The sequence below is a fragment of the Falco naumanni genome, chromosome 12, assembly GCF_017639655.2.
Source record: "Falco naumanni isolate bFalNau1 chromosome 12, bFalNau1.pat, whole genome shotgun sequence".
In the NCBI taxonomy this organism is placed as follows: Eukaryota; Metazoa; Chordata; class Aves; order Falconiformes; family Falconidae; genus Falco; species Falco naumanni.
The window spans coordinates 20,436,928-20,464,047 of record NC_054065.1 but is presented as its reverse complement, the minus strand read 5'-3'; the positions used below and the strand labels follow the sequence as shown (position 1 = coordinate 20,464,047).

The 27,120-nt window shown below is 42.7% G+C and overlaps 1 protein-coding gene across 7 annotated transcripts in view; it reads left to right on the top strand.

The window, feature by feature from the left end:
• Positions 1-11,966, top strand: part of EML4 (EMAP like 4) — a 162,774-nt gene extending 150,808 nt beyond the window's left edge. For all 7 annotated transcript variants that reach the window (XM_040611569.1, XM_040611570.1, XM_040611571.1 and 4 more), the window contains 4 exons: positions 2,655-2,742; positions 4,014-4,112; positions 8,504-8,634; positions 9,127-11,966. In XM_040611569.1, the coding sequence (XP_040467503.1) occupies positions 2,655-2,742; positions 4,014-4,112; positions 8,504-8,634; positions 9,127-9,591 (783 nt within the window). In that variant the 3' untranslated portion in view covers positions 9,592-11,966. The remainder of the gene's footprint in view (positions 1-2,654; positions 2,743-4,013; positions 4,113-8,503; positions 8,635-9,126) is intronic.
• The last annotated feature ends 15,154 nt before the right edge of the window (positions 11,967-27,120 follow it).

The window sequence follows — 27,120 nt, the reverse complement described above, 5'->3', positions numbered from 1 at the left end:
GACCGCCGCAGGGACACCCAGGCACGCTGCGGGCCGGAGCGCTCTCCTGGCCGGTGCTGGGGTCCTGGCACCGCGTCCTTCTGGCGTTCTTCTGTCATTCAGTAGCCTCGCGGGTGACCTCCAAGTAGTATGACTCAGTCCTCCTGGTAGTCAACTTCTGGTTGTTTCTTCCAACTTGAATACGTTATTTGAATACTTTCAGAAGGATTTTATCTACTGAACCGGCATCAGCTTGTGCTTAAGGGCTCTGTGCCCGCTGTTAGATTTAAATCCCCTTTCAGCCACAAACAGGCTCACTGCTGCTGCCGGGGAGGCCAGCCTGTGACCTGTGAGTGTGTTCCCACAGTGAGGGATAGTGTTGGTTGTGACCAGAAAGAATTTCAGATGAGCCGAAACAACCGTTGCGACTAGTGCAGCTGTTTTTTGAGGGCTCCAGCTATGCAGTCAGCAGGGTGAAGGTATGGGCTGGGGTATGAGCTTCCAGCGTGTCAGCAGCTCCAGGGTAGCTGGCGCTGTCTCTTGTTTGCCTTGCATCTGAGAGGTCTGTTAGCAAAGTAGAAGCAAGCGCTGTGCATTTACCCGAGAGAGCTGCGGGGTGAAAGCACCGGAGGCAGCTGTGCTGAAGTGTTTGATACGCTGGACTTAACCTGAAATAATTAGTGTGCCCATCCTATAGGCTTGTGGGCATTTCAACCCTTGCACTACTTATGTCTGAAACAGATAAACATTGCCAATTAATTGGGCAGTTTCCTTTTATTTAAATAGTTTTATTATTTAGTGATAATATAGGTAATTGTATTCATTGTATATAAAAGTACAGAAAAGGAAAGTGTTGCCGTATCAGTGGACAGCTACCAAACAAAGATTTTAATAGAAAAGGGGATCCTCCTGTTGAAAATATTACGACAGTGTTATGTTCCAGTTCATCATTCGGTGACTGCTTGCCTGAGGGGATTTTGCAGCACGGAGCCCCCTGGCCAATTGCTTTATTCCCTCCCCCGCCACCCCCAGGAATTTTAACAGCTGCCAAATGTCTGGCAGGATTTAGTAAATGACTGACCAATTCTTTTCCATGTTGGAGTTCACTTTCAGATTTGAAGACTTGAAAAATAAGGGGAAGGGGGAGAAAAAACCCTAGCCAATTGTGCTTTCTTTTTTTTTTTTTTTAACTTTATTTTTTCTTTCTCTCAAAATACCAGGTTTGCATGTCGATATCATATATCCCACCCATGACTGCAAAGCAGTTATGTCAATACGCCGTTCCTCTGCTTGAGGCAGAGACTAGTTCATAAGTAAATAAAGCTTAAAGGCTAGCCTTTCTCCTAAATGTTTTTGCAGTCTCTCACAGAGGATTTGGGGACAGGGAGACAGACCCAGTGTATTTCTACACGTAATTCTGGGAGCAGTCAGCATCTCTTAGGGCTCTGTAGAGGAGGATGGTGTGGCAGGTGGTGGCAGCCGGGGCAGTGCTCCAGGGTGGCCCTGGCGCAGCGGGTGCAGGCTGGGCCGAGAGACCTTGGGCAGGAGGGGCGAGGGACGCTATTTTCATAATGCTTGCTGAGAAAGGGAGATGAATTGGTATCAGCCAGCGAAGAAAGTGGCGTTTCGTTGCCTGGCAGAATGACCAGGAAGGGGAGAAAATGGCTGGTCTTGAAAGAGGACGAGAAGCGGTAAGAAGAAATGGAAGGGTAGAAGAAGAAAAAGAACGACTTGGATGTCACATTGATTTCCTACCCTTTCCTCTACAGAGAAGTATTTTTTTCCTACCTTTATACAAATGTGTGGCTTCTCTGGAGCCTCTCATAGCTTTATTATTTCTGTTATTATTACTACCAACAAAAAAGCTCATGCACAGGAAGAATATTCTGATCAGCTGCATTTAGCGTCTCCCTCAAAAAAAAAAAAAAAAAAAAGGTGTTTACCCCTCAGTGTGTTCTTGATTGTGATAACTAAGCTATTAGGCCATAGTGTTTGATTTTTATATAGATGACTCTGTGCCCATAGGGAAGGCTCCTCTCAAAGCTGACACTAACATGCATGCGGTGTAAGATGCACAGCAGAAACTTACGAGAGTATTCTTTAACACCTGTCCTTGATCTTGTAGTTTTATGTGGTGGTTGTAACCTTGTAACCAAGGAATCCTAAGTTTTTAGGATGAGCGAAAGGTTATTTGAGTGAGCGTGCATTTAATGGTAATTACTTTGAATGGATAGAGAAGTAAAATACGGGTCCTGTCTGTCACACTTCTGTTGGGCTCTAAAAATGATCCTGTGCAAGTTGCTTGTCTTTCCCAATTAGTAGCTACGTTTACTTCCTTAATTCAAGTACAAATGTGAGTTCCTCCATATTCTAGCAGTACTTTCTAGGAGTCCATTGGGACTGGGGTCCGAGAGGGACATGGTTTCCAAGTGGAGATTGCACCGTGCAGGGGCAGGGGTGGGATGCCCAGCCGGGGTCTGTTTAGCTGTTACACTCACGTCTGGCACTGAGGGGTAAAGAGCCTCTCCCGAAAGAGCAGCAGGGAACTGCGGCACACCTGGGGTGGGTGCGGAGGCGCTTTTTTGCCGTTAGCTGTCCCGTCGGTGGGTGCAACTTCTGCTTCTGTTTGAATTAAAGTGCGTGCTTCACACTGGTGTTACTGCATTCTTCCCCAGGGACATTCCAGCTATATTACACACCTTGACTGGTCCCCAGACAACAAGTATATAATGTCAAACTCAGGAGACTATGAAATACTATACTGTAAGTATGAAATTAAATATACTGGCAACCAAAGTATGTGTTAGCTGTCCGAATATTTAGAAGAGTGTGTTTGGTCAGGACCGTACGAGATGCTTACTGACAAAGGAACCGATCTGAACTCGAGTAACCTGATACCCTGATGTTATTCAGAGCCGTGTATTACCTAATGGCAATGCCAAATATAGCTTACTTCTTTACAAGGTCATAAATCAGTTTAACAGCGTAGAATTTACAGAACAAGTGGCACTGCATTTTGGTGTTGGCCCAAAGTTCTATACATTGAAAATAATAGATACAGTTGTCTAACTAGTGTCAACAAAACCAGTTATTTTAGAGGAATAAAATCAGTGGGTCTGTGCCACCGGTCTGTTCTAGGGTTTCTTTTCTTTTAAACTTTATCTTGGCTGATAGTGTTGAAAACTAAGCAAAGCAATAGTATTTCAGTGAGTTAGTGGTAATAATGTTTTTCTCTTTTAATATGTGAAAATATGAATTTAATATATAGTGGTTATGTCAAAAGTTCAACTTGCATAGTGCATATCAGCCTGTTTTTAAATTGTTTTTTGTATTGTTGTCTTCCTGTGGCTTTAACTAGATCCAAGAGGATTGTAGTTCTGTTCCTGTACAGGCAAGAAGAGCCAGCAGTTTTAAATATCTGTCACTATAACATGTTATTTCTGCCTGTCACAACTTCGGTTTCAAATCTGGATAGTGCAATATCTCAATCTACCAAAAAGAACTGTTGGTGCTTATAACTGCCTGTATAGAGAAGCAAAGACCTGTGACCCATTAGTACTGGGCTGGTATACTGCAAGATGGACAATCTTTCCTTTCCTAGTTAGAGGTTGAAAAGCAGCCTAAGGCTCCTCTGCCAGTAATCGCTCACAGTTTAAAAGCCGAGCGCCCTGAATGATTGATTGAATTTTAGCACATCAGTGGAGCTGATAGGAAGGAGAAATTATTCTATTACAGACTCTGTTAAAGTGTTTTGTAGAGTAGGTAGCAGGGGACTCAAGCTGCAGGGAAGTATTTTTGAGGTGTGCTGATGCGAAGACGGAAATGAGAAGTAAATGTGACTTAAATATCAAGCGAAGCTTCAAGTATCTGGAATTTGATAAAGGTGCTGATCTGTCTTTGCCTCTACAGTGTGATTCCAGGTTGGTTGTAAGATGCATGTATTTACTGTCTTAGCACCCTCAATAAGTACATATGTAAATAAAACTTTATATGCCATATAACTCATCGTTTACTTTTTCTTTTTTTTATTACAGGGGACATTCCAAGTGGCTGTAAACTAATCAGGAATCGTTCTGACTGTAAGGATATAGATTGGACAACATATACTTGTGTGCTAGGCTTCCAGGTGTTCGGTAAGCACCATTTAACTTGCTTTTAAGCTATTCATGCTCTGCTTTTGTGTTTCCTTTTGCTTCAATTTGTCATTAGAAATAGGCTCTTAATGACTATTGAGGATGGTCTTGAGATGACAGACCAAAGAGACTGTCCATAAAACTTGTCTGTGATACAGAGCACTGGGTGCTCTGCAGGCAATGTACGATTGATTTCCATTTAGTCTCGAAGTTTGGGATTTGGTATTTCTGCTGTCATTTTAGGCTACCAATTTTGGAGGCACTGAAGCAAAAAGCTGGTATTTTAAAGCGCTCATATGTCACATGTGCATTCCTCTTTGCTTAAGCTTGTGTTGGGATAGGAACAAGACCATGTGAGTGTAGGTTATAGTTCGTGACTTCAAAACATGGTGGCACTTTGATACCTGTAGTCAAAGGTGAGTAACATACGCTACTTCTAAAGAGTAAAAATGCTTTAAAGATTAAAAGGATTCTTTACCTAGTAGTTTATTTTTAAAATGTACAAAAAGATTTACAAAGCTGACGGATCTGATTTTAATAGTGCAGTCTGAGATGGGCCAGGCAGTTCAAACTGCTTGTGCTGAACGCAGCTCTGTTGGCCGTAAATGTGGAGCTGCTCTGTGAGGGGTGGAAAAGTATGGTTCAACCTGTCAGTATTGTAAAACCGAGTTGTATGAGCAGGATGCCGAATATCTCACTTCCACCACTGAGATAAGATAACCTGCCTCTGTCCTTCACGTTATTAGAAACATCAAAAGCAGGTAAAATCAACAAATTCGTTAGAGGTGAAAGTTAGGTCTACAAATCTTTTCTTCACAGCTACTAGTTCAACTGTGAAGTTTAATTTTTATGAAGGGTAGAAGAAAATCAGTTAACTGTGAGTGCTTTCTGTAGCTTCTGGCACCTGTTGTGCCAGTTTTAGGACCGTTACGTGCTTCATGAGCAAGTAGCCTTAAAAGGATTGCAGTTGATATGTGGGCTAGCGCTGACTCTTGTGTGGCACATTGGTTGAGTGGATGGTGTTTGGTGCTTCATAACCAGGCTTGATTGCCTTTCTGAGTACCAAAGGCCTGAGGCAGGGCAGGGAAAAAGGGGTCAGAGAAGGAAGCTGACTTGGGTGATAAACAATGTAAGTGGTTTTGAGTTGTTCGGAACTTGAAGCAGGTAGCAGAAATAAACAGGAGCGTGCTGTTTCTGAAGCTGAATGCTGTTGCTTATTGCTAGTTTGAAAATGTTGGCTCCCGTTAGCCTGAAAACTGTGATTCGGGTTGTGTACGTGTTTGGTTTTTATTGTCTGTCTGGGTTAAGTGGAGTGCATGGCTGTTTCCTCCTGATGCTCTATGCGCGTAAGCCTGGGCTGACAAGGAATTGCTCCACAGCAATCGTTTCTGCACTGTCTTTGCTACTGTGACTGAAATAATAGTGCAACACAAATGCCTTCTTTGAAACGGAGTTGTCAGAAGGTTCAGGAGACGCCAGCAAAAGTGGAAAGCAAAACTTTTGATGCTAATGTGACGTCTTTCTGCAGGAACAATGAAAACACTTTGTAAGGACTGAATATTCCTTCTTGGAATAGCCTTGGAGCTGAAGCCATTTTACATTTTATGCAGAGTACTTAAATCTACCAGAAATGTGGAGGTAGCAGGCTGTGGCTCTGTTGCTGCTGAACTTTGACAACTACATTTGGTGGTAGAGCAGACAGAATAAGAGGAGCAGCTCTCTGAATCCCAGAGCTTTCCCAGAAGTGTCCTTTACTTCTCAGCTAAGGAGTGAGGTGTGGGTGTGCAGAAGGAGTTTCGTTTCACATCTAGACCATTGGCTTTGTCTCTTTAACAGCTGTCAGATAAAAGCTACTGGTGACTGGGGCCAGGCTGGAGATGAGCAGCTCTGTTTTAAGAAGCCTTTTTACTTCTTGCTTTTAAAAAGTAGACAAGTCTGCTGATCCTGTCTGCATTCCCTTTTGGATTAATACAAACTTTAACTACTCTGGATTAAAGTTTAATTAGTCTCAACTGCTCTCAAAATCTTCAGTGTGCCAGAAGACCTGGGAGTGAAGTAGATAAAGCAGATAATGTGATGTTATTCTGGGGCAGAACAAATATATTTAAACTTCCTAGCCAGGATTCATAATGCGTTAATTTGATATTGTCTGGTAGTCTGACACCCTTTGCAGAATCTTAGAATTATGGCTCAGTCTCAGACAAAGGCAAGTATTTTCCCATTAAATCAGACGGTGCAGCTAAGCCAACCTAGCAGATATTTGCTGCCCAAAGGAGAAGTCTGGCTTTGACCTGAGGGTCAGCTGGCTCAGGGATCCAAACAAGCTGGGGGCTGCTCACTTTGACGTTCAGGAGAGAAGGTTAAGTTTACGGGATTTGGGCTTTTGGGGTATGTGTTTTACTAATTTAGCTCTGTGAATAGTGTGTCCGTAGGCTTAGGCATTGCACTGTTGTCAGCAGAAGGGGATGGAAGTGCGTGGTTTGGATGAGAATAGCATCGCTCCTTTTTGGCAGTTGATGTTACTGTGTTGGCTCGGCAGTATCATCAGTCTGCACCCCGCGCACTTGAAGTCATTCTCTGACTTACTGCACATTTCCCACACTTTGGTCTGAGCAGATTCTTTGAGAGGCTTACTGCTGGCTAGCAGAATTTATTCAAAGTGAAGTGGTGGTGTCGTACCTAATAACAACGTCCTGTGATTTTGTATTTTTTGTTATTTTTTTATTTTGATATTTATATATTTTGTTATTTTAAAAGTTATTAAGAACTAAGAACTTGGTCATATTAATGTCTTGAGTTTTCCATGTTTGCCTGATACGTTGAAAGCAGATCCTGCTGTCTTATGACAGAGGGTTGTCTTACCTTTAGAGCTGCCAAAGTAATTTGCAAACACAAAAGATGTTTAATAAGAGTTGCAATCTTGAATATTAGTCTTTTTAATCTTAAATGAAAAATAAGAGGAAATAGCATAGCTGCTTGGCACAGTCTGCCTAAGGTGGTAGCTGAAACGTCAGGAAACTCTTTTGAAGTTCATTATTATTCCCAGCTGATGACAGTGTTCTATATATAGAATGCAGGAGAAAGTTAAAATTCATTAATTTTGAGCTACTTGAAAAGTCTTGAATAGTATATATTTTTCAGATTGATTTCATTGATGTGAAATCACTAAAATATTTCTGAATGCTTTCCTTAGCATTTCATGTCTTTATTTAGTAGATTACCTACAATGTAGCTTATTGGCATTGTAACAAGCTTAACAAGCTACCTTTGTTATTCTTAAGAGAAAATAAAATTCTTACTCCGCCCACTGAAGAATAAAAAACCCAGCTTTAAAGTTAAACACTATTTGCCATTTTGTTTAAAAACAAGAAGAGATAGTGTGAGAGTTAAAAAATAAGTTGGTGATTTGAGCTGTACGAAATAGTAGACAGCACATGTTTTTTATTTTACCAAAGTCAGTGATTGTAAGGGAGGAAGGAGATATATTCATATCTGATAATGAACATCCCTCTCGGTCAATTGGACAAACAGGTCTTTTTCGGGGGGGGGGATGGATGTGAAATTTGAGGGGAGGAAATTCCTCCTAACTCTTGAACTAATCAGAAGCCCAAGTCTGAGCGGTAAAAATATGATACCTTTGCATAAATGAGTATTTATAACCCTTTGCTTACCTTTTCTTCAGCTTTCCTTGCAGATGTGAATCATCAGTTTTGTTACGGGAATCTCTGGGGTCTTTATTTTTTGTTCAAACTAGAGCTTCCCCCCTCCCCAATTTGTTCAGTGCTCTTCGTCCAGGCAATGTTGTTATTCTTTTGTCTAGACATATCTGTGTCATTCTTTTCACTTAAAAGCATATTGAATTGTACTTAAGCATTTGACAGTACTTAGATCTCTGAAGCCCATACAGGCTGGGTTTCTGTGCAAAGTACCATCAATCGCGCAAATTTGAATCACGCAAATACTAAGATTTAAAACAAAACCAAAATAAATCTCTGCATAATGTACTGTACCTGGGCTTGTTGCACACTTTGGCATCAGTTTTGCCTTTAAAATGTTTGTGCATGAATGAAAGTGCTAAATTAAGGGTTGCCAGTTTAAGCAGTAAACTTAGATAAGCTTGAAACAAGACTGAGGTTTTGAACAGGAAACCTGTATTAAGCTGAAGAGGTTACCCTGGCTGAGGGAATGGCGTGGGGGAGTGGCATTAGAGTAGCAAAATATTAATGACATTTAATGCAATGCGTATTCCATTTTCCAGTTGAATGTCTTCTTTACCTTTTGTTAAGCGTGCCTTTTCCCACAGCTTTATAGAGTTCATTTTTGTTTATGAATTCCCTTTTAATTTGTTTCTAAAGCTACCGTCACTAAGTATCTGCTCTACTCTCTCCTAGGAGTTTGGCCCGAAGGATCAGATGGAACAGACATAAACGCCCTTGTTAGATCCCATAACCGAAAAGTGATAGCAGTTGCTGATGATTTTTGTAAGGTCCATCTCTTTCAGTATCCCTGTTCCAAGCCAAAGGTAAGTCTAGACCAGTCTAGTCTGTGTGCTTGTTTGCATTGCATGAAGCTTTCATTGCCAGGCACCTGTTCCAGCTTGGTCGTTTCAGAACCTGGCAGCTAAATAGCTCGTTTATATCTGAGAACAGTGCTAGAGACAAAGGCATGGTTTTCTCCATTAAGTTTATATATAAAATAGAAAAGATAATATGCCTAAAAGGGAAGTGGCAATAATTTTCCTAAAGTTCTGGAGCAGAGGCTTGCTTGATGCTTTCTGTTCGCTAGCCTTGGTGTTGTCCATGACTTTTTGCGTAAAGTCTGTCCCAAGTTACAAGCCTTAAGAAGAGAGGCTGTCTTGTGGGGGAAAACCTAATATGAGTACAGTTCTTTACTCCTATGTGAATTAAGAGCTTTCTTCTTGAGGGCTAAGCAAAAATAATAGGAGTTCTAGATTTCGGTATCATGTGCTCTTCTAGTCAAGCATGTGATTTACGTTTCTGCTTGTTTTCAATAGGCTCCAAGCCACAAATACAGCGCTCACAGTAGTCATGTGACAAATGTCAGCTTCACCCATAGCGATGGTCACTTGATTTCAACTGGAGGGAAAGACATGAGTATTATTCAGTGGAAACTTGTGGAGAAGGTAACTCTACCACAGAATGACATTGTCGTAGACATCAGTGCAACCAAAGTGCCCATCCCTGCCAGTGAAAACGTTGTACAGTCTCCTGCACCTCTCCCACAGCCTTTTAATGAAATGAACCAAAATGAAAGTGTAACTGGCAGCTCTCCGGCTTCTTTGGAGAGCAACTTGGAGCAGTCTGTGGAGGCCAGCGAAGAGCAAAGCGAGGAGCAAAGTGAAGGGAGCAGCCTGGATCCTGCTGAACCAGGCTATGAGGAGCCTTCCAACGAGATGAGCGAGGAGCACAGCGAATCCACGGTCACTGAAGAGCAGCAAGATAACTCACCGGTGTCTTAATGCTCCCAGCTCAGGCAGTTGTCATTTTCCCTTGGTGTGCGTGCTTTCATTACCGGGTGAGGGTTCAAATAGGGAAAAGTAGCTGAGATTCATGACCACTCCAGCTTTTGAGTTTCAGTGAGATTATTTTTTTTAGTCTGAGCTTCAGTTCGATGTGTGGAACCATCCCAAGGGCCTGGCTTGATGGTCTGTGTCAAGATCTGGTCACAGTTAGTAGTGGACATCACCATAGATCCATTTCAGTTCTGAAATTGCTGTGTCAGGAAGTGGCATGAAATACATACTGGAAAAAAAGTTCGCTCTGAGAATTAGCTGAAGTAGACCACTTTAACCATGTGAAAATGCTTTCTGAAAGAACTAAGCTGATGGGAAGCACTGAGCTGTTCCAGCTGGGGAGTACTGTGCTGCTTTTTCCAGGTGCGAAGACAAACAAAACAGAAAAAAACAACCAAAAAGCTTTTTCTAGGGCTGTTTTCCTTTGTTGTTTCTATTTTTCTCATTAAGAAAAAAAAAAAGAGAAAACAACATAACAGTGCCATGTGTATGGCAATGCCTTCTTGATCTAACACATATGCAATTTTCTAACACTACTAATTCCTAGTGGAGTCTGGATGTGTTCGCAGTTGGTCTGCCCTGGGTGCTGCTAGTTCTAAGGCAAATCCTGTCGAGGAATGTTGTCGGCTGTTCCATTTTCATAGAATATTTAATAACAGACTAACCAAATACAGGCATGTTTCACTTTTCGTGACTTGAAAGTTGATTTAAACTGTAGGACGTAATTGTCTCTTCAAAGAATTGCTTGCCTAGAGAGTCTGAAACTTAAAGAGAATCTTTACAGTGACTTTGATGTGAACGGCAGAGGAAGCATGGCAAGTACACAGAAGTCAGATGGGCTCCAGAGTTAAACTTCAAGCCTTCAAGCAGAACTTGCTCCATCCCTAGTAGGAGAAATATAAATACAATTAATTTAAATTATTAAATTGGTGCTTAGGATTAGTATATTAAGTTGATAGTTTTCTTCTGAATTTTTAGAGGTAACTCTTAAGAATCATTAAACTGCAATCTTACTCCCCACCCCCGGCCCCCAGCTCCTTTAGCAGTTGTGATATAAGCATACAGTAATTTAGATGATGATGATGTGATTTTATTTTTTTTTTCCTAGACTTGCTGATCTATTGTTTTTGTGATATTTTTTTTCCTCCCACCCCTCCCTGGGTTGCTCTAAGCCATGCAGCTCTCATGTGGCTATACCTGGCCAGTTACGGGATATCTTGGCATTTGTTATGCATTTGGAAAGTACTTTTTTTTACGAAGTTTGTCAGATAGCTACATTTTTTTCTAAAGTGCATATGTTTCCTACTTTAAAAAGATATAGATTTACTGACAGATATCCATTTCCTATGTACTTGTTTATATTTTGATTACATAGAATTTTCTTTTTTAACTTGCTGCATTGTGCTTGTATTTTAGTTCTTAGTTAGAATATCATGTTTAGAAACTTTGGATGAGTTCATAAGTCTTAATTGTGCAAGCGTTTACGTGATTGTGCCATTCCAAAGTGCATCAAAACTGTCATTCCCTTACTAGTATCTTCTCAGGAGAAATGCTACAGATCAGGTATTTAGTCATCATTTGGAAAGACAAAAACAAATGGACTCCCAAAGGACATTTAGAACATTTATATATTAAATATATAAATATATATATACACACATATATATAAAAAAAATATCCTCTTGTTTACAACAGTTCCAGAAAACCTCAAAGTAGTTCCCTTCAGATGGAGGGAGATATGGATTCCAAGCAACCCATCTGTTTAAACTGTGCTCTGTACATAGGGTTTTACTGGAGAGCTCTCGTTTGCCTGACTCGCAAATTTGCCAAACAGGAGCAATGGAAGATAAAACTCTTCAAAGTTCTTGGTTCCAAATGAGGAATATGCTGTAGGTTTAGCAAATGATCTTAGTAAAGGAGAAAGGATTTTAGAGCTAACAAGGCACAGAGCTCTCTCTCTGTCATTTTTATGAACTCCACATAAGCAACACATTTCTTTTTGGAACATCTGTCACCTGGGGTTGCCATGTAAAGTGAGAGTTATAGTTGTGATATTCTTGTGTTTGTAGTTCCGAAGATTCTACTAATATGCAAAAAGCCTTACAGCTTTCAATTGCTGGCAACTACTGTTTAACAAATAATTAAATCTGTGATAATGGATGGAAATGGGTGGGATTATGTAACTGTAGATGTTTTAGAAAAATAATTTTGAATGAATTATGATTAAGAGTGTTTCATGTGAAGATGTTTGAGCCATTTCTATCTATCATGCATTCCTGTCTCAAGGCAGAAAATTTTGAAGATTAAAATAATCAAAATAATGTGTTGCAGTGTCTTTTCTCCATGTCTGTTCTGGTTCCTTCTGTATATAAAGTGGATGCTGTGATACAGTTGCGATGTCTGGGTCTATAATTTTGGAAGAACCTTTTTAACTTGTGCATTTTTGATAACCTCCCAGACTGCCTAAAAAGAAGCTAATTCAGCATTATGAATAATGCTGGCACTCCTAAGTATCGACCTTGTTTACTTTTCGAAAGTTTTATGACATTCCCCTTTTCCATTTTTGATTAATAGCCTACTAGCATTGTCCTCCTGTAGGTGATTGATGGGCAGCAGGGGATTACAAATAGGCGTTTTGTCCTGGTGTGAAGTGCAGTCTGCCTTTCAGGGTTCTGCCAGAAGCTTTCTTCTGCAAGTCAAGTGAAAAGTACAAGCTTATTTTGGATATAGCATGTTAAATACTGTGATGCTTCCACATTCCTGATAGTCTCTGTCCAATTGCAGATGCAGAAGGTCACAATATGTTGAATATATTCCTTGTGAAAGATTCTCAGTCTTTAAAAAAAAAAAAAAGGCTTTGAATCATCTCCATTTCTTGCAGCTGGTTTCAGTGTTCTTGACAAAGGGAGAGGGTGGGGCAGAGAAGGAAACCTGCAAGTTAGACAAATACCTCATGTTTATCCTTGCTTAAATTAAAAAGCCAACAAAAAACCATCATTGCTACCCCCTGACTTTGACTGGAAACCTCAGTGACTCTTATTTTCCACCACATTGTCAGGAGAATGCTGCTATTCTAACCTGAGCTACAGGGAGGTGTCCCAAGGTCATGCTGTGCTGTTTCCAGCACACCCGCAACATCATGAACTGCTTTGCCCTGGGGGCATCTGTGCAGTGCTGTGCTTTTCTAGGCTCTGCTCCCTTTCTCTCCAGATTTAGCTCAAGGTTTCTGCTACCTCTTTTCCTGGGATGCTCGGTAAGGCAGGAGTCTCTCTGAAGAGTAGGTAAGCTGGTCTTCTGTGAACCTCCCTCATGGTGGAGGCAGGATAGGGCTTCAAGTGCCCACTTTTATTTGGGACAGCAGAATCTGCTGTCGTTTTAGGTAGCTGCACCGTTGGTGTTTGTCACATGGAGCTGAAGTTCCGGTTGGAAGTTCCACTGAAGGCGTAAAGCTGTAGGATCATCCCATTTTACACTATTGAAAATTTAAATAGAAAATTCTGCATTAAAATTTTCGTATAGGTTGCATGGTAAAAATGTTAGGAAATGCAAAGCTTATGGATTCTTGCAGCATGTGTCCGTATTGGGTGCATGCCCTGCAAAGTGGTCTTAATCGGGCTTTACATAGAAATGGCACTTTTAAGGATGTGGCCACATGCTTTGGTGGGTTTTTTTCCTCATAGAAGCTCCAGGATAGGTCAGGAAGTGGCTGGGTGTGTGGATGGGTAATGATGAACCAAGCGTTTCTTGGGTTTGATCTGACTGTAATTTTCATAACTATTACTAGTTTTTGCATATGATACTTGTCGAGTTCCAGCCTCTTATTTTTATTCATGCCTGGAATGCATAGATTCTGGGTTTGTCTCTGAAAATAAGGCAAAAATTAAATTTTGATTGATATATTGATTATAGTCTACGCTAAACAATATGTTGTATTTTCTACTTTGTGCCACCCCGTAAGATGTACAACACCCTCTTATATTTCCTTCAGTTCAGTGCAGTATTTCAGTTCAATCAGGATAGAATGTCCTTGTAAAATTTAAGCTTGGCCGAGCCAAACAAATTCTCCTTTCTGCTGCCTCATGCTAATAAAATGTTGGTTCCTGGCAATGAAAGGATTAATACTGCATGAGATGGATTTTTACTTGTGTGGTATTTGTGCTGCTTGTTTGCTTTCCTCCTGAACAAGTCTGAGCCCATTGCCTAATCTTTATTTCTGACAGATGTTTTATGTACTAATACTTTAATCAACTGAGAATGAAAAACTGCTTAGAGCAGGATTATGCATTTTAGAAGACTGGGCAGTGTACATGTCTTAATGTATTTAATGTGCATGGCCTGTCCTTGTGTGCATACACACATATGCAAGCATCAAACATATAGCTGCTCAAGGCCTTTGAGAGAAGCATGGATGACTTCACACCGCTGTGAATTAAGAAGTTTTAGGAGCCCAGGGGAAAAAAGCATTCCCAGCAAGGCAAGAGGACTGGGAGAGGAGGCGCAGTGGTGGGACAGTGGTTGTACCAGAGCTGTTTCCTAGGTTGGGTCCCCGGTACCCTTCTGTGCAGGTCTGGCTGTCCCCCTCCATCTGGATGGACTGAGCTGAAGCTCCTGGCACATCCCCTAAAGGTTAAAGTACCCTAAGCAACATTTCGCAAACACAGGACACTTCCAGATAAATGAAAAGCCCCTTCAGAGCTCTGCCAAGCTCATTACCTTAAACTTGCATAGTTACCTTAAACTGAGCACGGACCTCAGATCCCTCTTTATAAAAAGAGAAAAACTTGACATGGGGAAGCTCGGCTGGCTCCTGCAGGGCTGAGCATGTTGGGGAGCGCTGCGGGGAGGGGGATGAAATGCCCCATTGAGGAGGGACTCTAGGGGACGGCCCTGGTTACCATGGGAGAAGGAAGGGAAAAATCAAACTGAAACAAAAACCTAATGCTGTGCTTAAGGCACTGTATCAAAATGAATGAATTAATTTTAAGCGACCAAGGAGACATTCTTTTTTTTTTTTAATTATCCACTGATAAAAAAGAAATCAAAGAAAATAATAAAAAAAAAGAATTTTTTTCCCCACTTCACACCCAAGATTGCCCTCTGTTAGGTTTTGTCTGTATGCTAAAACCTAGAAAAGTTTTCACTGCTTCTGTTAGATGTACTGGGTGGTTACGAGGTAGTTTTGAGAACAAAGAAGTTGATGGAGATTTTGCCTGGGTTTTATTTTAAACAATTCTAGAAAACAGTTCTTTTTTCCAAAAAGTTTCACTAACAAACCAAAATCTGGAAAGAGTCTACATCCTGAAGGGGTATGCGTGTCCTTGTGACTGAAGCGGTGGGGTTTACAGCCCAGTATCCTCTTTGGAAGGCGCCTCTTCCCAGCTCTCGCCAGGTGAATGATCTCCCGCGGAGTCAGCAAGGTCCGCGCCTCGCCGCTGCGTAGCTCTGTGTGTCTCACGGTATTTTGCTCTCGGATAACCGCCACGCTGCTTCGGTTCTTTGGGACAACTGTAAAAAAGCACGTTCTATAAATCCTTAAAGACTGACTGAAGTGTAGTCAGTTGCGTTGTCCCAGCTTTATTTTTTGATAAAGTACCTTTTAGTTACTATTTCTAGAACATGCTTTTGTACGGTAGCCAAATAAGTGTTCCGGATAGCTCTTGAGATACTCTGTTCCCTATTGCAGAATGTTTCGGTAATTCGATGTTTGTCATGCATCGCTTGTTTTGCCAGTCGACCTTGCTCCGGATCGTCCTTGTCACGCAGCACGCTCTTCAACCTGTGTCCATCGCTGCCCTCCCAGGCTAAAAGCAGGAGGTGACGTTTGCTTTTAATGCTGCTTCAGAATTTATTTCAGCTTCCTTGAAATACACTGTCTTATCATTCCAGTTAGTGCTGCGTGTGTCCCCTTTTAGCCCCTGCCACTCTATCAAAGAAGAAATCGGTCCTTGCTCGGGCAGTGATTTTTCAATTTAGTCTCTCTGAAGTCCCATCACACTTTCTTGTGCATCTGTAACTGCTGCATACGGGAAAGTCATGGAGAAGGAAAGTCTTAAGCTGTCTGCATCAGACAAGGGATACAGCTGCAAATGCTATCCAGTATGTAGGTACAAAAATCCCTAGTATTTTGTATTCTGTAAATTAGTGTCTCCGGTGTTTTGTGGACACAGACACCAGAATTGGGAACTGAAAAAACTAACTGAGATCCTAGGTAAAAGGAACATGGAACAAAACTGGTGTTACTGCCATATCAGAGAGGCCTGGAGGCTTGCCTCATACCTCAGGAAAACAAAACAAAAACAAAAACAAACCCACAAAATACCAGCTAAAGCTTTTGGCTTTAGGAGGGCAGCGGGGGAAAAAAAAGTTTTCAATTTGACAGTGGAGGAAGAGGGAGCAAACAGAGCTATGTAGTGTACAGAGGAGGTGTAACTGTGGCAAAATTGCTCTTACTATGTTTCTTCTGGTCCAGAGGTGGGTACGAGCTGCGCCCCCACTGTGAGTGGGCTCCCTCTTTTCCAGTGATGCTGCAGATTCTACCACAGGCAGAATTTCTGTGGAAAACCTTGTTTTCAGCACTGCATTGATTAGAATTTTTCCTTGAAGAACTGGACAATGCAGAATTAAGAGTGGAGAGAGCAGTCATCATCTTGTCCGTGCACAGGTATCCTACATTGCTGATGCTAAACAGAGATTTGTCACGGATGTTTGACTTGAAATGGCTGTAGGGCAGACAGGGCTCTTGAGAGGATCCCATTTCCCCCAAGTTTGGCAAATGGAAAATTAAATGTCAATTGAATGTGTGAAGCTGGGCTTCTTGCATCAAAAGTTGCAATGTATTTTTCAGATTGATTCACAAATCAGGAGATCTGTAGTCCTGTGGATTTTCTGCCAGCTGGGAGGGCAGTGGGTGTGAAGCATTTTAAAGTTTAAAAAAAGCATACCTAGGAGGGGTTTTTCAAGAAAGGTATCCATTCCACTCTTTGCTGGGACCATAGAAATCTGCTTACGTTATATTTTGTGTGTGTGTACACACATAAGTTCTGCTTATATTGGAGTATTTTGAATTAGACTCAGTAATTCTCTATGAAAAAAACTCAAACAAACTCCACGAATAGTTATCATCCAAATCACCCTATCAGAAGCCTTCCTAGAGCTGTGCGTCTGAAACATCTTTCCCTGAGCAGGCTTCTTGCTCTGATGGGTTTTTTTATTCGATTATACAGAATGTTTCAAAATTGATTTTCTCTTTAAGAACATGACGGCTTTCCACGGTATTTCCAGTGATTAAATGGGAGTCTGACTCCCTGCACATCAAAGAGGGGAACGGCTGCGACTCGCACAGGCCTCCTGTCTTCTGGAAATTTTGGTTAAGGCTTCAGCTGCCGAGATGAAGTTACCCTCTGCCACTGTTGCAGTTACAGACGGAGTAGGCTGGCTGTGTACGTACGTAAGTGCGTACCCTTAGGGGACCGGTGGGGTGGGGCTGTGCAGGGCTCTCCAGCCCACGGGGGCTTACAGAATGCCACCGAGGTCTCCCCGGGGTTTGGTAGAGCACAGTGCTGTGGCACGTCATCCTTACCAACCCGTGTGATATTCCTGGAGCAGTTTCATTTCCATGGATTGCTTTCTCCTGGAGTGTTTTCAGTTTAGCGGCAGCACGCAGGCTATCGCAACCCACGAGTTTCTCAGAGAGGAGGGTAAGAGGTTTTCATATGCAGCATTCTCATTTACTGCTTTGATCTTTGCTTTCTTTTTCTTCATTCTTTTACGGATTTAAATCTGTTTGACCAGAAATGGGTGAAGGAACACGTTGTCACAAAGCCTGCCGCAGGTTTGGCTGGAGAGCTTATTTCCACGTTACCCCTGTCTCTTTGGAGCCTGACTAATGTCACAGATGGCGTGAGAGAAATTCTGGTTTAGCTCCGCTATAAGAAAAGGCATGGGGGAGCTATGGGCCATATCCCATTTTTGGTTCCCAAATTATTGCCAACTATAATATTTCCCCACTGCATGCACTATCTCCCCAGAATCACCCCGCGGGAAGGGTGCGCAGGGGGAGGCCTGCAGATGGGGAGAGCTGCCACAAACTGCTTACTTGACAGTCTAACTTTTTGCTGAATTGAAAACATTTGTAGAGACTTGTCTCACTGAAATCCATGGGAAGTGGCTCACAAGTTTCAGGCTGGATATATCTGCATGAAGTTGCATACGCAGAGAGCTTGGCCTGGGGGTACTGTGCGCTGTGCACATGTCCTTGCTGCACATCTGTCCTGCCGTGTCTCTGTAAAATATGTATTTAATGAAATGTACATGAGATGGAGGGAATGAATATCATGTGCAAAAGAATAAGCAAGTTTTTGATCAGCCCAATATGTGACTTTTCTGTAATCCTTAACCTAATTTGTTTGTTTTCCCTTCTTCCTGCAAATTTTCAAAGGCCCTCCATAAGGATTGTTGCTGGTAGTTCTCAAGGAGTTCCAGTTCAGAGTGATTCTCAGGGCAGAGCTGCGTTTAAACAATAATAAAATGCACCATTTTTTTCCTCCTGTGATCCAAAATCGATCAAGCTACTGCTGATGCTCTGATGAAACATGACAATGGTGAGGCTCCACAGTTACTGAATATAGTAGTGAGAAAAAGCCGATTGAAACTGTAATGGCAAATAAAAGCCAAGTGCAGTAAAGGTATACCATAGTGCAGGTGTGCAGACATGGTTATTAGACTTGTTTGCCCTTAGCGGTTGCTTTGGCTGAGCGATGCTGACACTTGTTTTTCCTTGACTCTCATGCACCAGCCACTGACCACATATGAATATGAAGACAACTCTTCCTTCCTGACCTGTAGGGCCGCACATGAACTTGGGGCTTTTTGTTGACATTCATTTAGAAAAAGCTCAAGATCCTTTCCTTCTTATGGTGAATACTTCACACCAGGAAAATTTTAAGCTAGCATCAACGAATATTCACATAAGAAATTTCACAGGTGCAAGTTTAAGCTTTGAAGTGGAAAGGTGACTCTGAGCGTCGATTAGAGGAAGGAAATACGTGGGCTCGTGTGACCGACACAACGAAAAAGGGGGTGCACCGCTGAATTTTCTTAATCATAACAACCAAGTGGTCTCCAGACACGGGTATAGGCAGCCAGGTTAATTCAGTAGTGGGTGTATTCTAGGAAATAATGATACATTTCTTGAGTAATTTGAAAACTGGAAGGAAGGAGAAAGCTGTAAAAGGGGATTTGCATGGATGGGTCATCCTACTTTTCTTAGCAAAGGAGTGTGCTCACCACACAGCACATTGCAGGCTAGACAGTGGTGTTGTCATTCTCATTCTCTAAACTACAAGAATTTGAACTTTAAAAAGGTTCTTTTATATTCTAGTAGAGAAAAGGCAATAGTATGTTATGCAAATAGTATGTTATGCTTTGTCAAAACTTGTTACAAAGCAGAATTTCCTAAAGGATTTTTCTCACTGATTATTTTTAACCATTTTTTTTAGTGCTTTTTCAGTCTATGGCCATTAGAATTAGACATACTTATCTGGGGATGTTGTTCCATTTAAAAAGAGCTCGTAGAGTCAGTATGTGGATAGAAATTCTCTGTTCCACAGAAATCGTGCCCTCGCCCTCAGCTGCACGCTCCAGGAGACCTGGATTTCATTATTTTGCTTTTCTATTCAAGCAGGTTCTGAAGATCTTCCATCCCTCAGATATTCTGTGGCTCTGCATTGGCACTTTCCTTAACATACAGAAATATATAATGGTTCATTTGACCATTGCACTTAAAGGAAACACATTGCCATTGAAGAATTAGATATTCAAGCCTAAGCTTTTCAACTTTGCCTTCCCATTTTCCTCTGAACATCCTATCTGTTATACAGGCCACCTCTGACTATGAGATCCTGGGATATTCTGGTTTATAGCAATGGCCAGCCCTGTTGTTTCAGTTGTGCTATAGTGCCCCTTATTCATCTCTGACCACCATGTCAGTATAAATTAAAGCTGGACTGATAACCAGCTGTGTTGCTGCCTTTCTTACCAGCAGGTGAAAATCTGCCTCTATGGAAAGATGCTCACACCTCCCAACTTAGACCTGTAAAACTCTGGTACCCAGTGAAGACAGGAGCATACACAATAAGACTCTTTCCTTTTTCATGTTGGAGCAGCATGTATCTTGGGAAACCCCAGAGCTTTGCAAAAGTTTCTACAAAGACATTTCAGCAATTATTTTTTTTTTTTTAATTTCCCACTTTCTTAATTAAATATTTTGACTAATTTACAGTACCTTTGTTATAGCTTCAATTGCCTAAATGGGCTTTGTGTACACTTGTACTTACTGAAACTAAACAGTGCGCACAGTTATTTTTAACTTAAGAAATGTCTTCCAAAAATATGGATATTTTTTTCATGGGGTTTATTTTCTCATTCACTTGTAGAACAAGTGGTATTTCTTTTTGCTGCAGCTAGAAACTAATAACTGTTTAACTTCTTTATGAAAACTTTGACCCCATGGTGAATGGCATCAGTCATCAGGACCTTTAGCGTGGACAGTGGCCAAAAAGGTGTTTCTTCCTCGTTTTCAGCTGAGAGTAGACTGTGAGTGTGTGGAAGTAGGATTTTGCCTCTCGAGAACATTTAAAGACAGGTGTTTGTTGCTGGTAGGGTTTTTTTTGTTTGTTTGTTTTGTTTGTTTAATTAGCAAGTTGTATTTTGATGTAGCTGGTCTATAAGGCTCATGTTTAAGCTGCTCGTTTTCCGGGAAGGAATGCCGCAGGTATCCTGCTAGCACTAACTCTGGGGTTTTGCCATGTTGGCTTGTGAGCAAACACTTCTCTCCAGCTCAGTCTCCATCTTGCAAGCAGCTTTGCCAAGAAACTGTGAAGGGCAAGTGAAATGCCACGAGATACTTTCAGCAACATATTAAATCAAAGGTATTGATCTCGTCTTTGCAGACAATGAAAAATTGTCACACTGATGAAGTGCAGGTGTCAGATCCTTGCATCGCACTTCTTGCTGCTGAAGAAGTGCCTGACATGGGTGAGAGCCCTTCCACAGCGAGCAGCTGCACCCGGCCACCACCAGGGAGGCTGAACTCTGCCTTGTAAATTACATTCAGCTGCTTGATCTGGTCATCCACAATACAGAACCAAATGTTTGTATAAGTTTGAAAATTTCTGTATACATTATGCTTCTAATGCACAGGTTGCTTGCTTTCAGCTTTATTTGCTGAAGGAGGAAGTCAACCTTCCAAACCAAGCGAGGCAGCCAAGCATCCCTGCACCTCGGTGTAGCCATGCTGGCGATTACCAGGTCCAGGTGAGGCTGGGTGCTGAGGGCTGTGCAGGACCAGCCCGGGGCGGGGGGACGGACACAGTCTGCAGCTGCAAGGATGCAGGGCACAGGAAAGTGCACCTGCGGGCCCAGCTCCATGACATTGCATTTCCTACCAAGCCCAAAATCCACGCACAGACCTTCCAAAGGCGTGCTTGCCATGGCGGGCTGGAGGCAGCAGCGTTTGAACATTAGTTTTGTTTTCTTAGGACACCGCACCTTTAAAATTTCCAGCCGAGGCCCTTGGAGGCAGGCATGTGTTGATTTGTTTGCTGAACTTTCCTGATGGGCGGAAAAGCCATTAATAGGAAACTCTCCCTGAGCCTCTCCAATCTGGAAAAGACAAACTTGGTAGTGAATTATTTGGTTTATTTTTCTGAAGGGACCATGATTACACGCAGTAGTGATGATTGAGTGCTAATAGCTTCTTGTCAGAGAGGACAGCACTGAAAGGGTCAAGTTTTATGGAGAAAAGGTTTGTGGAGAGGTCTGTCTGCATACGCACGTGAAATCGGACCTGCCATCCGAAAACTGCTGTGCGGTGGGTGAACAGTCCAGCACAACGTGGGGTCAGGGACCGTCCTACCCCCACTCTGGCACTGGTCAGTTCCAGTCTCCATCCCAGCTGGTGGGACTTTTCCTTCCCCGGCTCTGGGAGGTGGCCCTCCTACAGCCGTGGGTTTTGCAGCATCAGCTGCGTGGGCTTACCCTGAGCTCCACGATACTGCAGTGCATGTTGAAACATTGAAACATTTAGGCACTGGGGATATGACTCGGGTGCCCGTGCCAGATACGTGAAAAGAAAATAAGAACAAAAAGTAAACCCTCCAGAAGGAGGGGAGGGCCTGCGTGCATGTTTAATTGAACAAGAATCAGCCATTTTAAAGCCTTTCTGAGAAAAACAAGCCTAAACCTTAAGCTAAAATGCCGTAGGGCCATTTTGAAAACCATTCCTTCCCCTCCAGCTGATATAACAACTGGAACCAGTTTCCACCTCCATCCCTCTTTTATCTGTTTTCCTTCAGTAAAGTCTGAAGAAAGTATTTCCTCTCCTGCACCCTCCTTAAACCAGCAGGCTGCCTGATAGCCCCCGCATCCACCAGAGATGGAATGAAAACTGCGATGGGATGATTTGTTCTGATACAGACGTGCACAGCTCCCTGTCCCCAGGGCACAGCTGAAAGGTGGCAGTTCTGTACGTGCCGGCGACCGCCTCAAAAAACCCGGCCTGAAATATGTATATAACGTTGTGGGAGAGAAGCATGAGGTTTTTAAGAGCACGTCTTTGAAAATATGAGAGCTTAAGAAGAATTGGGTCACATCTGACTGCTACCATCTGGCCCACTTCACTCCAAGATTACCCAGGAATGTGTTTCACATGTGCCTTTGGAACAAGATTGTGAGCTGCCAAAAAGAAAATATTTTACAGCTGAGCATTGCGTTTTGCTCTGAACGGTTCAGATGCAGTAACCCAAGGAGGAGGATTCCATCACAGGGTATCACGCAGACCCTTTGGGCTCAGCCCCTTTGTTTTGTCTGCGCGGTTTTGTAAGACGGGACTCTTCACTGACTGCTGCATTGGGTTTAAAGGTCCTTGGTTGGGACAGCAGCTTCCCAGCGGAGAGCAGCCTTTCAAACTGGAGTCCTAGGCAGGCAACTGTGACCTTGTGTTAAACCAGAGTCCCAGCTTAGCGAAGGCGGCTGACCTAGTGCAAATTGCACCTACGGGGCACCCGTGGGGATAGCTGTGGCTGGCTGCAGACACCTCGGCTGGTGGCATCAGAGTGCTGCTCCCCACTCAACGGGCAAACTTTCGCCACAGGGCTTCACCCTTATGCCTCAGTTTCCCTGTGTGTAGAATGAGGGCGTCTCACTTCAGTAATGCTGAGGTGTGCTGCCCTGCCAGAAATACGTGTGCATATATATTTATTTATATAAAGATAAATATTGTGTTAAATAATATGTTTTAAAACATAAAAATAGCTGTTGTGGTGATGATGATATTTACTTGCAAAGATGCACAAATTTCTCCATGGTAAATTGGCATGTGGGCCAGGAACTTAGATGATGAAATAGCACGTTGTGCCTATTGTACTTGGGCCGAACTAGGTTCATTCCACACATCGTGAGACACCCTTCTCAGTAAAATGGGAAACGTGAGGGACAGCAGCACTACCCTTTGCCTCCACCTGGGCATCCTGTAAGAGGAAAGGGAGCTTTTTGCCAATTACTCTAACCAGGATGGAGTTAATTCTCTCTCTGTCTCAAGCAGGAACGTTCTCAGGACCAGAGAGCTGAGCCAGCTGTAGCGGTTTCATTTTTTGCAGCGTACTGGAGATGGTGAGATGCTGAGGTTAGTGAAAAATACAGTCTCCCTGGGGGATGCTGGGATAATGCTGAGAAGAGGGTGGGAGTGCATCCTTCCTTTTTATTTAGCAATTGGAATCGGCCACAGTTCAAGTTCAATTTCGTCTTTAATATTTTAGGGTTTGAGTGAAGGCAATTCTGCTTTTAAAGACTTAACATGATACCTTCATTTATCTGTAGGATATGAGCTCTGTCACACAGAGTGCAGTACGGAGCCGTATGCAAGTATGCAACACTTTTCCTAGCTGGAGCCACCTGTCCTAAGCTTTGGGGTGTGGGAGGGTGTGTGGTGAGACCAGCTTGATGCTTCAAAAGGGTGGTTACGAGCAAGTCTTCTCCAGACCACTAGGTTACAGAAGCTTCTCCACACCCTGCCTGCTAATGAGCTGCTGGACTTGCACCAAATTCTTCCACCACTGGCTACAAATAGGCACAGTCTCAGCAGGGTGGCATCTCTCTTGTCTTTCAAGATAAGGCTTTAGGGGTCAGAACACAGGACTTTGGGTTGCAACATGAGGAAAGTAGTTCAGGGTGCTTTTGTTCACACAGTAGTAGCACAGCAGGCAAAGGGTTCAAATTGCTACATGTTTGTGTCTTGCCCCTCTCAAACTCAAATGGTTTTAAACAAAGAAAAAAAGAAAAAGCAACCCCTGAATCATGCTGATTTCTCGCACTGCGAGGATGTATTTGCCTCATTTGGGAACATTTACTAAGCAGCTACGAAATCTTGTTTGTCCTCTAAACCAGAAGAATTTGGTAACTTTTATGCCACAGTCCATACTTATAAATTATAACAGGCTCCAAACACCAACAGCAAAAGTGGTATTCCATGTCTTTGCTGCAGTCTGAAAGCCCAAACAGGATGAGAAAAGAATCGGAATAATAATTCAGAATAATTCATGGAATTATATCTTAGTCCACTCTGCCCTTTTCTGCTAGCCTAAGATAGGCTGTATTTTTCTTAACAAATCTGTCAATCTCAGCTTTCTCTCAAACACACCCAAGGAAGAAGACAGAACTTAGCAGCAAATAGACTTTACCTCAGCCTGTGTTTTTCCTGGGAATATCTGTGCTCCACCCCGACAGACTCTGTGAGCCAGTTGTTCATAACCACGTGTAGCCGTCACCAAGAGAAGGGACTGAGGTTTCTGTAGTCTGGGTATCATTTTCTGGGAAATCTTGTTTTACAAACACCTGTTGTTGGGTGTGTGGAAGGTTTAAGAAATTTCTTTTAAAAGTTGACGCTTCTCAATTTTTCCTTTGTTGGTCTCGGAGAACGTCTGCAGCATGGGAACATCATCCTGGCCAGGAAAATGCTTTCCCTAGCTTAGCACTAGGAAATACTTAATCTCTGTTTGAGCTATCAGAGAACTTCTTCCTGCCCCCACACTCTGCCAGCCTAAAATCTCCCTTCAAACACCACTAGAAACATGTAGGGAGCAAAAACTTTTGTCTCTCTCATCTCTGTTCATGTCTAAGGCCATTTTCAGAGCCCACAAGCAGAGTTTTCACCTTGTGTCTCTTCGGGGAGCTGTGGGGCATATAAAGATTTCAGCTGATGCTTGCTGGGGTCAGTAGGTGCCTTTCATCTGAAATACAGAAGGTGTTCCTGGTCCTGTGTGATGTGTTCGCTTCAGTAAGGGATTTGGCTTTTGTCTTGGTAGGACAGAAAATAAATCCCATAAAGCAAAGTTTGAAATGAACATGACTTTTTTGGGTTTTTCCCCCCGCCCCTATCCTCCATTTCAGGGCATTTCTAGAGTAATTCGAGCATATTTTTGTCACATTTAGTTCTTCCATTCGCATACGTCATGTTACGTGCTAAAATCTAGAGCACGTGTAACAGTCTAAACGTAGTCACCTAAGAACTGCAGGGCTTTGTTAATGGCAGAGCCTTCTCAACCTTACAAAGAACATAATTATTTCACTCTTTCATAATCTCCCCCTCTGTTATTTCATATGCTTTCCTTGCATGATCTCAGGAAGTGCGTTATCCTGCCAGTGTAACTGAGGACTTAATTTTTGGTCCATAATTTCTTACAGATAAGAGCACGCCTTTCGGATTCCAGCGTGCATAGCACTAGGTGGCACTCTGCTATAATCTAAATCAGTTTGCCTCAGTTTAGAAGTTCGGTAAACATTTTAGCAAGGGGAACAACAAAAAGAAGTTAGATTCATTAGCAAGTTATCAGGGTAGGCACCCGTGTTTTGGTAGGAGGGGAATTTTCACTAGACTGTAAAGCTGTCTGAGCCTCTGTAATGTCCGTGGGATGAGAGAGCAGGGAGGAAACGAGATCCATCTATTTTATTCTAATTGAGCCATCCCTTGTACTCACTGCTGAGAAACCAGTATGGTGTTTTGTGGGGTAAATAATGTGGTGCCCTTTAGAGAAGTGTTGCAATTCTAAAATAAATCAAGGCCACTTCAGCAGAGAATAGGATGGTGATTGCAATACCCCTACTAGAGTGTCTGTTCTGCCCCATTTGTTCTTAGTACATTTGCATCATGGAGGCTGGGGGGGAGAAGCTGCGCTGTTTATAATTTTCATGGATTTGCATTGCCATTGTTTTTTTTGTTTTAATGGACTGAATGTATGGGGGGGGTGGGGGGTGAAGATTTTTTTTTTTTTTTTAGAGAGAGAGGTGGGTTTCTGGGACAAATGCTACCTGGGCATGTACAGGACCAGCTATGGGTCGGAGGGGAGGACAGGGTCCTGGTGGCGGGTAATGATGTGGGTATGTTTGCAGGGTGAATCATTAGAGGAGGAAACGGAAGGGATGGATGTAGGACTTGAGTGCTGGAACTCAGTTCTAGTGATAAAGAATAACTTTGGAGCGAGGCATTGTGACCCACCTAAGGTTTAATTCCAGGAAGAGGTGGTGTCTGGGAATGCTGCTCAAGTTCCCCTCTAGTGACATCAAAAGCATGACAAATGGAAGAGGGGTGCCTCATGCGCCACACATCTGAGAAGGAGCTCTGAAATGCTCTCGCAGAGCTAAATACAGGCAATAAGGCAATTTCCTGGAACATGACTGGGTGAAAATCATCTCCAGTCAGGTATTTCAGGGACCAAATCAGGTGCCAGAATTTCAGTTAACAGAAGTTGCATTGATGCTAAAAAGTAAGTTGGCCCAGCAAGACCAAATCCATGAATCTAAACATGCGGTGCTGAACTCTTAGCACCCATGCTTTACATGTTCCAGTGCACAGGTATACTTTGGGTTAGCCCAGGGGCCCCGAGTGCCCCTGCCAGCTGGACGATGTCCTCTCGAGGCTCATCTTCTAAGCAGGTTTCACAGGAAGGAAACCTGGTTTGCAACTAGTGAGACTGCTTGGGGGTGTGAACCCAAGCACGCTCAGGTGATGGCAATCGGATTTGTTTTAAAAGTTCTCTCCTGAACCAAGCTAAAAAGAAAACAAAATTTTAAAAAGCCTAGAGGCAGTAAGACTGTGTCTAGGGTGGCCAACATCTAGAAATGGAACCCTCCTGCCTGCCTTGGAGGTGAGCAAAGCATGGGAAGGTGTTACTGTTCTCTGTAGCTCCTACCTCATCCCATGCAGCCAAGTCGTGTGTCGTAGGCTGTCAGCCGGTATCGGTGATCAGCCCTGGCAGGGCAGCACAAATGCTGCGTATGCTCTCTGCATACCTTCAAACCTGGTTTATTCATGGATGGGACAGAATTTGTGTATGTGCTGCTCATCAGGAAGAAACAGATAGTCTTAGAAAACCCCAGTTCGTGAGTGCTGTTAAGGAAAGTATGTGACTTGGAAAATGACTG